General features: G+C 28.8%; 1 protein-coding gene and 3 long non-coding RNA genes across 29 annotated transcripts in view; 2 read left to right on the top strand and 2 right to left on the bottom strand.

Annotated features, from left to right (window-relative positions):
* LOC141457915 (uncharacterized) overlaps positions 1-1,928 on the top strand; it is a 301,526-nt gene extending 299,598 nt beyond the window's left edge. For all 9 annotated transcript variants that reach the window (XM_074135305.1, XM_074135303.1, XM_074135311.1 and 6 more), the window contains one exon: positions 625-1,928. In XM_074135305.1, coding sequence (XP_073991406.1) covers positions 625-714 — 90 coding nt within the window. In that variant the 3' untranslated portion in view covers positions 715-1,928. The remainder of the gene's footprint in view (positions 1-624) is intronic.
* A 1,558-nt stretch (positions 1,929-3,486) lies between these two features.
* On the bottom strand, positions 3,487-5,085 carry LOC141457928 (uncharacterized). The gene is made up of 2 exons (XR_012460643.1): positions 4,726-5,085; positions 3,487-3,738 (listed from the first exon to the last, which is right to left on the bottom strand). It is a non-coding gene; the product is annotated as an uncharacterized lncRNA (long non-coding RNA).
* On the top strand, positions 4,988-12,374 carry LOC141457924 (uncharacterized). 14 transcript variants are annotated; one of them, XR_012460626.1, is made up of 11 exons: positions 4,989-6,097; positions 6,183-6,394; positions 6,995-7,183; positions 7,366-7,531; positions 7,822-7,905; positions 8,523-8,705; positions 9,000-9,151; positions 9,874-10,059; positions 10,342-10,594; positions 11,115-11,210; positions 12,278-12,374. It is a non-coding gene; the product is annotated as an uncharacterized lncRNA (long non-coding RNA). The 14 variants fall into 14 exon arrangements; XR_012460624.1 differs by having other exon boundaries at positions 7,819-7,905; XR_012460631.1 differs by lacking the exon at positions 7,822-7,905 and having other exon boundaries at positions 4,988-5,061; positions 6,200-6,394.
* LOC141457926 (uncharacterized) lies at positions 11,382-18,681 on the bottom strand. Of its 5 annotated transcripts, none has more exons than XR_012460637.1 (6): positions 18,474-18,677; positions 16,313-16,473; positions 14,888-15,017; positions 12,968-13,134; positions 12,264-12,398; positions 11,382-12,081 (listed from the first exon to the last, which is right to left on the bottom strand). It is a non-coding gene; the product is annotated as an uncharacterized lncRNA (long non-coding RNA). The 5 variants fall into 5 exon arrangements; XR_012460639.1 differs by having other exon boundaries at positions 11,382-11,645; XR_012460638.1 differs by having other exon boundaries at positions 11,382-12,398; positions 16,313-16,508; positions 18,474-18,681.
* Between the last annotated feature and the right edge of the window lie 84 nt (positions 18,682-18,765).

Genomic DNA, 18,765 nt, shown 5'->3' with positions numbered 1-18,765 from the left:
CTAATACAATTTAAGGCCTAGACTGGGAATGGAACACAGAATCAGACTATACTTCTAAGCTTTGCGAATCGTGCGTCTAACCGCTCGATAGCTCCTGGCATCTCATATTGTTTACACATAGTATTTATTCCAATTCTACAAGTTGTTTGTTTATTCGAATCATCTCCTTCGGATCTCTTAAAAGTCAGCAGAGGGCCCTTCTGTAGCTATCTAGTGATTGGAATGCAATCACATTTCCACTTCTCCGCACCCACCCACTATGACTGTATGATGGATATTAGAGCACCAATGGTAAAATGAGTCTTGAACAGATGATGGTAAGAATGAATAAGTAAAAGTAAGTTCGTTTATGTCAAATCTCTAAAAATAGTTTTGTTTATACTGTAAGTACACTACGAGGAGTGCACAGTATTCTACAATTATATTTTAACGTATTACGACAATATATTATGATTCAAAGTCCTTTGCTTATTAAAGATCATGATCATGTTCATACAGTTTTGCACAATTTGCTAACTAACCGTTCCCTTCCTTGAAATATGAAATTCAATCTAAAGCCGGTCCTTTTAAAAAACATTTTTAAATTTTTTTAATTTTTCCTTTTAATTTTTAAATTCATTGCAGAACAAAAGTCTATGTCCAGTAATAACAACCGTGCCAGAGAAATCAGAATCACCTTCGCCCGGCTATATGAGCAGTTCGCCAGCTAACTAAAAATGGCAACTAACAAGCAATTTTAATTTAAAATAAATACTTGTATACTAAAAACAAAATTTATTACTATTATTATTTTTTACTTCTTTTTTTTAAAGTTATAAACCAAAAAGTAATAGTTATCATGTACATATAATTACTAAAAGTGCAATCTCAATTTGAATTTGTTTTTCTAACTAAACAAAATCTAAATATTAAGACTCAAATCATTTTTTTTTTTAATAATTTATAAGTTTATTGTGAATAACTTTTATTTTTGAATATATTTTTGTTTGTAATTAGATTTTATTAATAGTTTTTTTTTTCTATAATGTGTAGTAGAAGTGTGATTGTGACATGTAAATAGACATTAGTTAATAATCTATTTATTGTATTTTGACATTTCCTAAATTTAAATATGATATGAGTCATAATATTTTTTGGGTATATAGAAAAAGGAAAGGAAAAACAATTTTATATTTATATAGGGGGATGTGAAAAAAATTAACTTTGTGAAAATTAAGAGGGTTGCAAAGAAGAGGTAAATGACATTCTTAAATTTTAATAAATTTTTTTGTACCAGGTAGGTCTCTTGATGGTAGCATTTGATTTAATGCTCATTAAAGCGGTATATATTTAGAATTTATATAAACGATAAATTTAATATAAATATAAAAATATTTTTCATGTGTCAATAATTTTATTTCATTTTTAATTATATATATTATATGTAAATGTACAATATATATAATATATATTACAAAAAAGGGGGAAAATCAGGAAAAAACCGAAACTATTGTGTCAGTTCTTCCAAAAAGAAAGAAAAGAATCAAATGTAAATAAATTTTTTTTTGTGAGATGTAAAAGTTTGTTTTCTTGTTCGTTTTTTATACCAATTAATTTAATAATAAATTTTACATTAGTATAAAAAAAAAGTGATTTTAAATAAGAACTATAAAATATAAAGAACTAATAAATACTTATTATACTAACCAACCAAAAAGAAAATAATATAAACATAAAATGATGGTCTTTATTAACATTTTTTAAATCAGATTTTTTGTTTTTAATTTTACAATAATTAAAAGCTAGTCATTATTGTTTAAATTTAGTTGATATATATTTTTTTTTGTTAAAAGAATTTTTGGGCCTAATCATTTCTTTAGGCATAAAATTTTTGTTTGAATAATGATTATAATAAATAGAAAATATAATATACATTTTGTATTCTGAAACGTGTTTTTCTTAAATTCTTCTTCTTTTTTAATCTCTTTCTTTAAAATTTATCTCTTAGTGAAATTCCCCGCAATATACTGGATATTTTGTTTGAATAATCCATCGAATATACATCACACAGCCGATTTTGTTTTGTCAAACTTGTTTTCTGATATAAGCAAAAATCTAATCTAGAAATATTCTCACATTTTCAGCTTTTTGCTTCTTTACAATCATTGAACAAGACGTTAAAATCACTTTTTAACATTTCAAAAAATTGCAAATTAGGGGCAGGCTTTAGCAATTCTGGTTTAGGTTTATGTAATTTATGATGAACAAATTTACGTTTCCAAGATTAACGAAGTCCTATTCTGTTTTCTTTGAACTGGAAAATTCTATACAACATTTTTTTCTCCAAACCATCGATTGATATCACTGTTGTGTAAAGTTTTTACGAATGAATTCAAGTAAACTACCTTTTATTTATTTTCTATGAAAATGAGTGGATCATAAAAGTACAAGAACTTGGAGGGTAATTGCCTCTTTGTTAAGTAAGTGACGTTAAGTTACATTTTGTGAATTATTATAATTTTCAAATGTAGTTCAGGTCTACAGGGCTGGATAATGTAACTGTGATTATATCCGCTGCGGCACGATTGTATCTTTATTTTTATCTTGAGCGGTTTCCGTCTTTCATCAAAAACGAACCAAGAGTAATAATAAATTACAAAATACAAACAAACATTGGCAAAACAATAACAAACATATTCACCACTTTTACTTCGGAAACATGCCGTGCAAATTACGCAAGTTTTACAAAAAAAAACTAGGCCTAAATCTGCGTTTAGGACCAACAAATATTGGAAAACGGAATGTGGAAACATACCAAAACTAATGATAATCCTTATGATAACAGCGGTATTTACAAACTAGTCTGTCCAGGCTGTGATAATATTTGTATAATGCCCAGTGCGGGGAAAAAATCCAAGACAGATACAAAAAAAAAAAAAAATCCGCTCGTAAAAATACTACAAAGCGGACCAAATTTACGCAAACCGTCTAATCAACCACAAGTGATGACGTAAGGAAGAAGAGGTATGGGACATGCTTAGAAAAGCAAGCGTAACTTTAGTGTGTGGTTGTTTTTATAATCAAAATTGAATTAAAAAGTAACAGAATTAAACTAAAGATCTATTATTTTATTCGTAAGAGCAAAATGGTTTTATTTCAGCATTTTTTCATTTGTCTAGTTCCTTCGTCCCTGGAGGGCTATCTCTGCACTTCACTGGTTTTCAGTTATGTTAGATGGCCCGTCTTTACATCCAGCAAGACGTCCGCACATAAATTAAGATGATTCAAATCTAACTCTACATTCTAGTCAATAAATAAACTAGGAAATTGATATACCTACCTCGCTTCTTTGTTAAGCTGTTTTTCAGGTAGTCTTATCCGATATTTAAAGGATCAATGCATTTTAACAGATTTTTTTTTAAGATAAATGTTTTCCTTTTAATGTAAATAGTTTTAATTTCATTAAAAAAAAGGTTTATATGTACTGATAAAAAAATTTAATAATAATAGATTTTAAAAATTGTATTTTATTTTCATACAAATTTACATGATTGTCATTAAAATCATATTATTGGAAATGTCATTCATTTTTTTATCCATTACATAACCTGTGACATGTGTAGTATTCTATACATTACATTGGACATCCATCATCAAAGGTTGATCAGTTTGGTGTAGTAAATTCGACGGCTGTTTCCGTCTTACCTTAGTTAGGCTGAGTGTGAAGGAGGTTTGTATGTTATTCAAAACGTTACTGAACTGTAAACATGAAAAAACAAGGATTAAAAACGCTAATTCTGCATATCACTCTTTTAGAATATGAAATTAACACATAATACAACTATTAGAATACGAGATGGACAATCCAAAGAAATTTCATATCCATTGACACTATAATACACAACAGTTCCCAACATCCTGCCGCCCTTTGACACCTAACAAACAGATTAAAAAGCATACCTCATGCACCCCCACCTATAAAATAACACCATTCGAACAGTATTAAAAAATAACAGTTACAATACGAACATTAAAAAATTACTAGTACAATAACCAATAACGTATCCAACATACAATCCATGATTGCTCACAACTTAAGCTAGACTTTACAAACCATGTAACCTTTTCCAGAAACGGCCTCAAAACCACTTCTAAGATCAACAACAAACTAAGAAACAGGATACTTGCACCAATCGAAATAAAAACGCTCAAGTCAATCAGCAATTTACAAACTGCAATTCTCAATAGGAATAGGGTTTACAAATTAGTCCGTGCAGACATTGCTAGTATGTACTATATTGGCAAGAATTGAGGGGGGAGATCTATGACAGATACAAAGAATACATCCGCTCGTAAAAATACATCAAAAGTTATGCAAACTACCTTATCAACCACAGCCACTAACCGCACTACAACAAATGATGCTTTTACATAAGATAGAAAAGCAAGACATGTAGATATCATAAAAAGATTTGGAATATTGAACACAAAGCCATTCATATAACATATTAAACGACTAATCTTATTACTCGGACACGCTATTGAAAGTCATTCCATCCCAAACACACTGGCAAACCAAAACAATTTAGGAAAATAAATAAAATAAAAAGTGAGACGTTGCTTGATGTTTAATATAAAAAAAATTCAAGTTTTGACTATTTAAGAACTGTTTATTAGGTAATTAAAATCAAATGCTTATTCAATGTTTCATTTTATAATAATTTATAGTTTAACAATATTTTTTACCATACATTTTACCATGTTTCCCCGTACAAGTGAACTTGGTTCAGAATAATGCTTTCACCTTACAAAAAGTGCGCCCCCTCACGTAAAATACAATTTTAAAATAATTCCCATGTATAAAAAAAATTCAAGCCTTAAACTCATACTAGGTTTCATTAATTTTATTTCATTATTTTTACAAAAAAAAGTTTTAAAATTCATTAACAAATTTTAAAAACTCTTAAACCATATGATATCTCGTTGGTAACCACAAGTAACCTCCCTCACTCAGTATGCAACCTCCCTCGCTCACGGAAGTGTCCGTAGTATGAGTCTGTCGGTTACTAAGTTGATGTAAAAGTAAATATTTCTGACCAGTATATATATTTAAATTGTTACACAAACATTTAAAGGTGACGTTCAAATCAGCGATACTACATTTATGTTGAAGTTATAACAACTGAATACTTCGTGATATTTCAAAGTACACATGTTTTCTGATACTATTAACCAGTTAACTGTTTCGACCTTGATGGAAAATGTGTCAGGGGACACATAGGACGTAGGGACGTGCGCCGTAAAAATTAAGCGATGACGAATATATTCGTATGTTTGATATGAGTTGCTGCAATTATCCCGAGTAGGCCACAACATTAAAGACTGGTATGTACGCAAATGAATCCCAGACCAGATGATAAAGTACAAACAATTATGTAGGGAAATATCTGGGCAGGTTAGTAGCCCACGACGCAGTTTGGATGATCGCTAAATCTTGAGCCAAAAAGAAAGCTCCGCCTCTTGAATACAGGTAAATAGGGAACAAAAGAATCCTCATCCCGTTTTTTATTACCAGGAGCGCCACTAACTGCATAGTCTAGCCTAACACTATATGAATTCGTTATTGATTCAGTGATGACTAATAAGACATTTATGAAGATTAATTATTCATACTAAGTATATCTCTCTATTAGTTCTTTTCATTTCTCAAAATATTCCATACTTCTTGTATACGAATATATTTTGGTCTTAACTGAAATTGCAAAATTAACTGTCGATGGTCACTACTGAAAACGCATGACGAATATACTCTTCATAACACAAAATTTTACATTTTTTCATGACGAATATCTTCGTCATAAACAGTTAACTGGTTAAAAAACAGTTTTCTTTTATTACAAACAAAATTAAAGAGAGGTTTCAGTAAAGTAAACTTTTTTGAGATTGCATTAATATTTCTGGATTCACCTTGTTCTTTGCATTCTGGGCCACAAAAGTAGCCTACATTCTTTTTTAAATTATGCATACTAAAACATCGAACGAAAGCTTTTTACTGTTTTATGTACTGAACATCACACTTCGGTACCACTACTCACAAAAAAAGTATTGAATATATTAGGCAGGTTCTACTTATTGTTTATTTAAATGTACATTAAAGTGCTATAAATTAAGAAGTATAAGTTTGAATGATTTATATTGTATAGTTTGCTGAAATGAACAGTTGTAGAAACTGCAGTCATGAGCATCTTTATCCGATGCTGTCCAACATTTTGACAGTTTGCTGCCTATTAATGATGATTATCTCTAAGGACTCTTCTTTACATCCAGCAGCGTGCAAGTAATAAGATGTTTCTCAGCTATCCTATTCGGAATATAAGGAAGAAAGGAAATTTGCCTGTGAAGCAATGTTCTTCAGGTAATCTTATATATTACTTTATACGTTCTCAGTATTACATACAATATAAACTAAAATTTTGTAATTAAAATCAATCTTTCCCTTTTAATCTGAATAAATAAGCTTTTAATTTTGAAAATTAAACGTACAGGTGAATGCAAGTTTAATTTTGAGGTAGTTTAAGTTTTCTTTAAAATAAATCATGCTGTTGTATCCAATCTGTTTTTTTAACTAATAAACTTCATTAAAAAAATTATAATTTCATTGGAAAATGGTAATATTTTAGGCGCATAAAAAACGCATTTCATTTTTAAAAACATTTACCCAATAGAAAGTAGAATCGTATTGTGTTCATTAAAATAATTCACTCACATTAATAATTATATAAAAATATTAAAGTTTATTTAAAAAGTTAATTTATATTGATTGAATGATGTATAGGGTTAGTTCGATTCCCAGTCTAGGTCTTTGATTTTGTTTTAAAATGTATAATGGTTTATTTACTTGAGAAAAGGTTTAGTTTAACAGAAAAATACTATGTTTGCTGCAATATTTCAACAGTGTAAATTTAATTCAAACTATCATCTTATGAGGTGTTAATGTAGTATTTCTCTTTTCCAGTGCTTTTATCTATTAGCTCTTTCAACTCTTTAGCATCTTGCAGCTAAAACTCAGCTTACAACTTAATTAATTATTATTAAGGGCCCTTCTATCATTCCTGCAACAAGTCTGTAAATATGATGTGATTCCATTTTATCACCGACTAAAAAAAATAAAATAAGCGAATCTACTTACCACCCTGTACTTCAGGTAATCTTATCTATTATTTAATGTGTTCAGTGAACTACAGAGAATTTTTTTGTTTTGTTTTTTTATAAATTAAATGTTTCACTTATTCAAGTTGTACCATTAATTCTTTATTTTAATGTACTTTTAGCATATCAATGAATCAAGTTCAGTCAATATACTAATTTTGTATTATTGTTATACAGTACGTTCATTTAGCACTTAAAAGACTTGCAACTACCATTATGATCGATCACACTACATGTACCTACATGTACTCCGTACATGTCCACATAAGTTGAGGTGAATCGCATACAATTTCGCATTCCTGGAAAAATCTATCCTCGCAATCTTGTGGGACTTTTCATTCAGGTAATTATATCTTAATTAAAACGTATACCATTAAATTTAAAAAGGAAAGAATACTTTTTCAGATTTATTAAATCTTACTTCGATTCTCAATGGAAAAAGTTTTAATATCGTTCAAAGTAGTTTCAAAATTTATTATTAACTTCATTGTCAATGAGAATTTGTAGCATTTATCTTAAAAAGTACTTAATTTGATTTAAAAATTGCTTCACTTTAATGATTGCAAAAAAAATACTATTGAAATTGCATGCATATTGAAATCTGGACAAAAATTAAAATACAACTAAAAGCAGTCGCAACTGGCAAAGCGCTCTATCGGCAAGGTCAAGAACTACTCAGCAAGTAGTAGTTCTCAGGTCTTCCACTAGATCGCATAGGTATGTAGAATTCCTGTCTTTAATTTCATATATCATTTACCTGCATTTTTGTTACTTTTAATAACCTTCACTACAGATAACATCGGTAATAACTAGCACACGATTGATATTGGTATTATTGAATATTGGTTGGATGAGAGTAAAAGTAAATACAAAAGAGTAATTATTGTGTATAAATGTAAAGTTTACTATAAATTTTGGTAATAAGTTTGAATTAATTTTTGGTTTGTGAAAACATTTTACTGATTCAGAGTAAGTAAAATTTACGAATAATTTGTTTAGGTATTCTTAGAGCTTACACCTAACAAATAAACGTTTTTTACATTTCATTCTCTTTGAATAATATCCATTCCAACTCGTATATTAAAAAACTAATTGTCTATTATTTTTTCCCCCTTCTGAGAGTACAGATTATAAAGATTCACTTCTGTAGGAATAGTTTTAAAATTAACTTCAATCGAATATTAATATGAACCATAAGTTTGATTATGATCTACTTAGATTCTTTATTGCAATTTTCGACTTCCAAATGATAATGTTAAAATATAATTTCCTATTTGTGAATCAAATTCAAATAGTGTATTGAGTTTTAATGTATTTTGTTTTTCTGTATCCAGTGTGTTCGTCCAGGGCTACTTTTTAGGCCATTCGCTTGCTCGTTCAGATCATCTATCATCTAAAATGTGTACTGTAAAGGCTTTAAAGTTGAATATCACCTATTCCTACATTACAATGTGAGCATTCTGCCATCAGTGTCTTACACAGCTGCTCTTAGGGTAGATTTCAGTTAATACATTCAGGTAAGTACCTTTATTTAATACTTCCAAAGCATGTTGAAGTAATTTTCTTTTTTTAAAAAGATACTTAAAATCTTTCTCGCGAATCTACTCACCCCCCTGTACTTCAGGTAGTCTTACCTATTATTTAATGTGTTCAGTAAATTACTGAGAAAGTGATATTTTTTGTTTTGTTTTTTATAAATTAAATATTTCACTTATTCAAGTTGTACCATTAATTCTTTATTTTAAAGTACTTTTAGCATATCATTGAATCAAGTTCAGTCAATATACTAATTTTGTATTAATGTTATACAGTACGTTCATGACTTGCAGCTACCCTTTATGATCGATCACACTAAATGTACCTACATGTACTCCGTACATGTCCACATAAGTTGAGGTGAATCGCGTACAATTTCGCATTCCTGGAAAAAATCTATCGCAATCTTGTGGGACTTTTCATTCAGGTAAATATATCTTAATTTAAACGTATGCCATTAAATTTAAAAAGGAAAGAATACTTTTCAGATTTATTAAATCTTACTTCGATTCTCAATGGAAAAAGTTTTATTATCGTTCAAGGTGGTTTCAAAATTTATTATTAACTACATTGTCAATGAGAATTTGTAGCATTTATCTTAACAATTACTTAATTTGATTTAAAAATTGCTTCACTTTAATGATTGCAAAAAAAATACAATTTAAATTGCATGCACATTGAAATCTGGAAAAAATTAAAATACATAACTGAGACACAACTGGCAATGCGCTCTATCGGCAAGATCAAGAACTACTCAGCTAGCAGTAGTTCTCAGGTCTTCCACTAGATCGCATAGGTATGTAGAATTCCTGTCTAATTTCATATATCATTTACCTACATTTTTGTTACTTTTAATAACCTTCACTACAGATAACATCGGTTCTAAGTAACGCACTAATTGTCTATTATTTTTTTTGCTTCTGAGAGTGCAGATTATAAAGATTCACTTGTGAAGGAATAGTTTTTAAATTAACTTCAAACGTAAATTAATATGAACCATAAGTTTGATTATGAAAGTCGATCTACTTAGATTCTTTATTGCAATTTTTGACTTCCAAATGATAAATTTGTTAAAATATATTTACGTATTTGTGAATGAAATTCAAATAATGTATTGAGTTTTAATGTATTTTGTTTTTCTGTATCCAGTGCGTTCGTCCAGGGCTATTTTTTTGGCCATTCGCTAGCTCGTTGTTCAGTTCATCTATCATCTAAAATGTGTACTAGAAAGGCTCTAAAGTTGAATGTCATCCATTCCTGCATTACAATGTGAGCATTCTACCATCAGTGTCTTACACAGCTACTCTTAGGGTAGTTTTCAGTTAATAAATTCAGGTACCTTTATTTAATACTTCCAAAGCATGTTAATTTTATTTTTTTAAAGATACTTAAAATCTTTCTCGCGAATCTACTTACCACCCTGTACTTCATTTAATCTTATCTATTATTTATTGTGTTCAGTGAATTACTGAGAAAATGATTTTTTTGTTTTGTTTTTAATAAAATAAATGTTTCACTTATTCAAGTTGTACCATTAATTCTTTATTTTAAAGTACTTTTAGCATGTCAATGAATCAATTTCAGTTAATATACTAATTTTGTATTAATGTTATAAAGTACGTTCATCCAGCACACCGCTGTCTTGCAGCTACTCTTTATGATCGATCACACTATATGTCCACATAAGTTGAGGTGAATCGCATACAATTTCGCATTCCTGGAAAAAATCTATCCTCGCAATCTTGTGAGACTTGTGTACTACAAAGGCTTTATAGTTGAATGTCATCCATTCCTCCATTACAATGAGAGCATTCTACCATCAGTGTCTTACACAGTTGCTCTTAGGGTAGTTTTCAGTTAATACATTCAGGTAAGTACCTTTATTTAATACTTTCAAAGCATGTTGAAATAATTTTCTTTTTTTAAAAAGATACTTATGATCTTTCTCTTTAAGTTGGAATGAGAAAAGTTTAAATTTGTTGGAAGAAGGTTTTAATTTAGTGAATAACACAGTGTAAATCATTTGTAGTGTTTAGCATTTTATCATCAATTGCAACTATTTTTCATTCAACCTTAATCTTTTTCAAATTAGTTTACTTTTAAAGAGTATAAACTACCTTTTCAAGTAGTTCCAACGTAGAGTAATTTAAGTTTAAATAATTAACTGTCACAATGTTTTAAAATGCTACGAATTCATTCTTAAAGAATGATCCGTTTAAAAGATTTGAACTGTAATTTTAACTTTCGATTTTAATTTGTTTCTTCTTCCTGAAAGATATAAATGTATCACAAACTAATGGTTGCATTTTAATTTGTAGAGTCATGGAATAAAATGTTTTTTAATTCAAGAATTACTCTATAAACTGTTTATTTCATTGAATGATTTTCAGATTAAAAACCTCCAATACTGTGGAGTACTACCTGTAAAACCATCCATCAACTGAAGTGGAAATGAAAAAGACGGTGAGAAAACATCTATCAAATGAGTAAGTACAAACATCTTTTGTTATGAATCAATTGCTAAAAAAATATATTATTCAGATATTGGTAAAATGCATGTTTGTATCTCAGTCTTATTTATTAAATGATTTATTGACTTAAAGTAAAAATAAAAAGTATTATTTAGCAGGAGAATTAATAAAAACCTTTAATTTATAAAAAAAAATATTTATTTGCATGCCAATTTTGTTTTTACATAGACTTCATATATTACATTATATACATATAAATTAATAAAATACAAAAAGAAGTGATAAAAAACGTTTAAAACTAACAGAGAAACTTAAAATAATAAAAAAATTAAGGTAAACAAATAAAGTAAAAAATTAGTTCCAAAAAAATCCGTCAGAGGGCGCCACTTATCAGACAGGTGTAAAAATAGTTCCAGAAATGACCACCAGGTAGCAGTGCTGTAACCTTCCCTATATATACGGCAACACAGGTAATTCTTGTCAGTACGACTTGAGTGATGCAGGGGGGAAGGTCGCTCTGTCGCTCCCAAACATATCTATCTATCTATCTATCTATCTATCTAGTCTAGTCTAACATCCATCACCTCTCTCTCAAAGAATCATGAAGTGGGGAGATGTTGTCGCTTCGACGGTTCTCCCCACCCTGCCCCGCCCTTCCAGCGAACTTAGTTATATAGCCTCCCAGAGCAATATGGCGGCCAATTAACTCACCTGATCCACTGGCTCCTAGATCGCTCCAGCTGACTGTTGCTCTTGCACACTCTTACGACTCTGCCAACCATTTCTAACCTTCCCTCTAGGTTTTCTTTTTCACTTCTACTACTCTCTAGACTTTGTAACCTTCCTTTTAGGTTATCTTTTTTATTTTTCCGCATTTTCTTCAACACTTTCAAATATTAATAAAATATTCATTTTTTACGTTTTATTTTTACTTTTTCAGATTAATTAACAGATTTAATGGAAAAATAAATAAAATAATTTTTTTAAAGACTTTTTTATTAACTTTTTCTAAACATGCAATTTTTAATTTTGATGAAATCATGCACATCACGTATAATAATTACTTACTTTTTTTTTTATAGATTCCTAACCAATGTTTGTTGGAATATTCTCATTGCATTGATGTTTTTGCATCTTTTTCACTTGGGCATCCATTGATGAACAGTTTTGCAGGCAGTACTCTTGGTGTCACCAGTATTGATTCTGAAAATCAACACTATTGTAATTTAAATAATTAACATGTTTACTGAGTTTTACCTAGCATTAAGAAATATATGTATAACAATTTATGTATATTAAAAAAATTAAATAAAGAAGACTATAATTTAACTAAAGAATTGTTTTTTTTTTAACGAACCTAAAACTCTTCATGCAATGAAAATAAAATATATATCCAAAAAAACACATTTACTCCTTAAGAATAAAATTAATTTAAATGGAAAAATATAATAACACACATAATCTACTAACATTATTTTTATAAAAATGAATTAAAAAATTGTAAGCTCGACCAAAAATAGGTGAAGTTTTCAATTTAAAAACATTAGCGTATTATCAGAAGTTATAATTCAATGAATTATTATTATTAATGAAAAATAGTTTAAACTGGCTTAATTTGATTAAAAATGCTGTGTAGCATTAATATGAGTTTAACGTTGAGTATTTATTCTAAACTGCAAACATTCCGATTTTAGGGAAAAATTAATTATCAAAAATAGGTTTTTGGTTAATAATGTAATAATTTGAACGTACTATATAATGGATACTATTACCTGAAGAATTGAGTTTCACACGCCAGGTGGTGGGTAGATTTCCTTGACTTCTTCAATCTCCATAATAGAATGGATGAGAATCATCCAACATGTACCCAACTTGCTGTTGTATGTAAAGAAGGGGCCGTAGATGAAATCATTTCGCATAAAAGCTGAGCATTACTGAGCTGCATCCAAAGGCAAAGTATTAGTAAAGCCCAAGGAGAGTAAATAGTAATTTATGAAAATTGCTACAGTAATCATTTTAACTAAATTCACACTGTAAAAATTGGAGCATGCTTCTGTCAATGTAATCTTTAATCAAGCAGTTCAAGTACTTAGCAACCAAAATTAAACTATTCTGTATTGAATTTTCTTTAGAAACTTAAATTTGGTACAAAATGTTAAGTATTTCTACATCAACGAAGTTCCCATCTCGCACTATACCGGCTGACTAAGTGATGGTTACAAGATGTGAAGATGTGTTATTCAAAATGTTAATAAATCGTAACAAATTTTGTACAAATAATGAATTAAAAATTAATGAAACCTGATAGGATCATAGATAGGAAAGATGTCTTTTAATAGTACTGCAACCGGTCTCTTTAGGGCTGCAAATCTTGTAGAACAAGGCAACCTTTGTTCAAATTGAATTTTTTACAACGATAAAAATCTATATTTCTGAAGAAAAGTTTAAAGTGGCCAAGATGGTCAGATTACGTCATTCCTACAATCTAGTTTCCAAGATTGTGGCTAAAACTATTGGTGTCATAAAATTATTTATGTTTACTGTCCTCACTTCTTACTAACAATGTAGAAAAAAAAACATTCCAGATAACTAATAATTTTGGTTGTGAGAAATCTAGCAGAATAATTTATAGCTTTCATTAAGATTCTTCTTATATTAAAGGGAGGTGAATTTAGTTTTAATTGATTTAGGTTACATCAGAATATTCAAAACACTATATGTATCGTAATCAGTTCAAACGATTTGAGGGATGGAAACGTAAATATTGAAATTTTGAAACTACTCAACAGAAATCAAGATAAGCATTCTGGTAAAATTCCATCCTGAAGATAGGGTTTCTTAACACACGTAATTTAAAAGTCAATTCGCATACCGTAAATACTTTTAGCATTTCTATGTTTTGTTTTAATTTAAAGCGTCATATTTGAGGTAATTGGCACACAATTTATTAATGAAGGAACTTCAATAGACACTCAATTTAAAAGAATGGATGAAATACCTAAGTCATTTACATAAAAATCAAAGTGCTATCAAATCAAAATTACATTCAAAATAAAGTTTCTTAAACTCTATTTACCCACATAAAAAGACCAGGAGGCAGTCCTTAATCTAATAAAGATTTTATAAATAAATTATATAGTTAGAACTAATATAAAGAAATATTTAGTGAAGTGTATTAAGTTTTCTTGCAATATTAAAGTATTGATATTTCTTACATTAATATGTATAACAATTTATGTATATTAGAAAAATTAATAAAGACGTCTGTAATTAAACTAAAGAATTGATTTTTTTTTTTAACGAACCTAAAACTTTTCATTCAATGATAATGAAATATATTTCTAAAAAAACACACTTATTCTCCTTAGGAATAAAATTAATTTGATTGGAAAAATATAGTAACACATAATCTACAAACATTATTATTATGAAAATTAATTAAAAAATTATAAGCTCGACTAAAAATAGATCTATGTGATTGGAAAATGATGTAGAATTCAAAATGAATGATGATGTAAATGAAACTGATGTAGCATCTTCGATGCTGAATTTTTCAATTAAATTACTGCTAACTACAATCAACAAAAATTAACACTTCTTTCAAATATAAAAAAAGAGAACAATTTGTATGAAAAAAGTTTTAGTTCTTGTTATAACATGCTGAACATAATAAATAATAAGATAAGACTTACCTGGATGCAAAAAACTTCATATTAATGGTCGTGCTGCTGGAAGTATAGAAGGACCCTTAAATGTTCATCTCAGGTAAAAGCTTAGGACTGCAAGTTGACAAAAAGCCCACAGATGTTAGCACTGCATGAACTGGAAAAAATATTACATTAAACATAAGTAGGAGTAATACGAATTTCATTCACACCACATTAATACTTCATTTAAAACGTAGAATTTATCAGTTAAACTAAACCTTTTTTCAAAAAAAATATTCTCTTTAATTTCTTAAAATAAAATGTTTAACCTTTCAAAATGTGCCTATTACCAGAAGAAGATACGAATAATTACTATTATTATTATGTGTAATGACTATTACACATACTTTTATAACAAATAAATGGATGAAATAAACCTTAATAATATATAATACATTAATACTTCATTTAAAACGTAGACTTTATCAGATAAACTAAACCTTTTTCAAAAATTGTTTTGGAACATATTCTCTTTTATTATATTTTGTAACATTCACAATGTGCTTATTAACAGAAAAAGGTAGGGCTAATCGTGATTAGTACGTGTACTTATATAACAAAATAAATGAACTTGGACGAAATAAAGACGTCTGTAATTGAACTAAGGAATTGATTTTTTTTTTTTTAAACGAACCTAAAACTTTTCATTCAATAGAATAGAATAGAAAAGAAATTTATTATTCTGGGACAATTGTCCCCTAAGAATAAATACAGGAACAAATAGAGGCCTTAACAGTTTGGCCTGTGTTAAACAGAAAATAAATAAATAAGTATTTACAAAAAGTGAAGATAAAAATAACAGCAGAAATTAAGGAAATAAATTAAAACAATAAGAATTTCGGAGGAAGCTGAATATTTCAATGGTAATGAAATATATTTCCAAAAAGCACACTTATTAGAAAATGATGCAGAATTGCCATGCATGATTGATGTTGAATTTTTCAATTAAAACTTTACCCGCAATCAACAAAAATTATAACTTCTTTCAGATACAAAAAGAAAGAATAGTGGTCCAAATAGACCAAAAGTTGACATTCTTTAATAAAAAAAAGTTTTAGGAATTAAATTTATTCAATTAGATTGTCAATTAGATTTATTCGTTTATGAAAAAGGAATTAAATTTTTAAATAAAATACCTTTTTCATGAAATTTAAGTTTAAAATCAAGTTAGAATTTAATAAATGAAGTTTATTAATTCAAAAAAGTTTAAATTGGCCGAGAGAGAGTTACATTTGATTAAAATGCATGCATTCACATCGTTATTTAAATCAAACATCAACCTTTCTTTTACTAGAGAGAGAACATTAATTATTCCGATGAGATGAAATGATAAATCATCTTGAAAAAGGTTTTAGTTTACATTATTACTGGAAGTATTACTTGAACGTACTAAATAATTGATAAGATTACCTGAAGAACATTTCCACAGTCCAAGTAGTAGGTAGATTTCCTTGTATTCTTCAATCTCCAGAATAGAATAGTTAAGAATCAATCATCCAACGTTGGCCAACTTGCTGTTAGATGTAAAGAAGAGCCCATACATGTAGGTGTCCAATGAAGGCTGAGCATCACTAATCAGCGTTAGAAAAGTCAATTGATAAAAGCACTAGATGGGTAATGATTAAAAAAGAATAATCCATTATCACAGTTTCCATTGAATTCACACTAATTGAATTATTCAAGAAGTCAGAGCATTTTTCTGTTAAACAAAATCTATCTTTTAGTTTATTTTATCTCTGACTGGCTTCAGAATTTTATCTATCAACTTAATTAATCTACCGAGATTGGATTAATCAGTTAGGAGTATTGATAACTACCTCAACGACGTAACCAACACGCACTACAGCTGCTAAGTTAGGAAGGTTATATGGTGGTTATGTGTGCCATTCAAATTATTAATTGATCGTAAAAAAAAAAAAAAAAATGAAATAAATATTAATGAATCCTAGTAATTATTAAACAGTTCTGAACGTTTAGTGCATTTACAATGTTTTAAAATTTTGAAGTTGGAGTTGTATATTATATACTTGGGGGGGGGATTTAATCAAAAAACTCCGAACTATACTTAGTTCATTTATACTGAGAAATAATTACTTTGAAATGATAAATAAATGATTCAAATAATAAAGCAAGTGCGTAATTAAGTAAAATGTTATATAGCATACTTTTACTGCTTGTATATTCAAAGTTTTTGCTTGTTTCTGAGATTTCCTTTGTCTGTTTGGACCTTGCTAAAACAACATTCACAACGTCTCAAGACAATGGACTTTAATTCCAAATTATAATCGCATCAAAAACATTGAACAGCAATTGAAGCAGGAATGGCAGTAACAGCACAAGATAAACAAGAACACGAATAATCACTGAGCGGCTGATATTTTCAATAACCTACTTACAAAATTGACGATTCATAACCATACAGAGAATCAGGAACCAAGCACCGCAAATAACCTAAGACAAAATATAAAAGATACTAATCACGCACTAACTAAAACGGACAAAGGCAACTCTACGGTATTTTTACCACACTCTATGTTAACAAAACGACTGACTTCATCAACAAAAGCGGACTCAAAAAACATACGAATAATCCGATAACACGTTTCCCTTAGCAAGTCCAAATTTTGGTAAAAATGGTAAGGTGTATTATTGTTCCAAGTAATGCCATAACCGAACGTTCTTTCTTTAGTTTATAGAAACTCTACAATAAGTTAAGAACAAAATAGATAGCTTTGCGCTATTCAGACTTTTATTTGAAACATTTAATAATTAAATTTATGCGGAGACGCATTCAGGAGCCTGTTTTAAACTAAGTGGTTAATGAACTAATGAACTACTATTGGATGAAGGAAAGACATTACTTAGCGATAATTATTACACAGTCATTCTCGTTTTTCAATTAAATAGTGGAGGTATTAATATCATTTTAACATTGCGAAATAAAAACATTCCGAAACATGTACAAGAGAGAAAAAAGGTGAAGTGCTACTCCAACAGTATGATATAAATCTTGATGTTGACAAATAGAAGATTGTATACTCGAAGGGAATCACGAAAAAGCAATATTATTATTGCAATATAATGCCACAAACTCTTACGTAAATCGCATGTAATCACAAACCTACCAACCAAACCAACAAAAGAGGGAAATGTACTACTTGCTTTCAGATAATTACCAATAAATGAGGGTCATCATCAGTACTCAAGATCGTTCATAATGATATAGTTTTTGAAAGAAGTTAAAGAATTCTTAGAATTATACAGAAAGATTCCACATAACTCTAAAAGAAGTGGTTTGCCAAAAAAGTGAACGTTTTTACGAAAGAAAAGAGTGAAAGGATAATTATTTAAAACAAAAGTTTAGGAAGTTAGGCTAATACACTAGCGACAAGCGTAACAGGACGAAGGATTTTATTGCAATCCATGAATAATTCAGAAGATAAACTCTAAAATTAAACGAAAAGGCTACCCACTGAAGGTTAGATAGTTTATTGACTTGTCTAACATGAGTTTAATAATGTAATTAATTCTTTTAAAAGCAATAATTTATATTGATCTGTATTGTACTTACAATTGTTTCCATAAATGAAAATGGAAGAAAATCTTCATTTTGATTAGTTGTTAATGTTATTCTATAAATTATCTATAAGTTTTCTGCAATTGATTTCATTTTAAGAGTCTTTTTAGATAAAAACATCACTATCGCCTGAAGTCAGTCACAACATCGACAAAGACCAACAAGTAGTGAGAGGTTTTACAGAGGTTACCTATCAGTGTTGTCAAAAATGTCATGTGATATTTAAAGGCTACTGTTAATTTATAAATGTACTTGTAAATTGTATTGAATTTAAAAATATATTAAA

Source organism: Rhodnius prolixus, unplaced genomic scaffold (assembly GCF_049639745.1).
Source record: "Rhodnius prolixus isolate KJV_2025 unplaced genomic scaffold, Rpr scaffold_5, whole genome shotgun sequence".
Lineage (NCBI taxonomy): Eukaryota > Metazoa > Arthropoda > Insecta > Hemiptera > Reduviidae > Rhodnius > Rhodnius prolixus.
The sequence above is the reverse complement of the archived record's forward strand: the minus strand, read 5'-3'. Positions and strand labels throughout refer to the sequence as shown.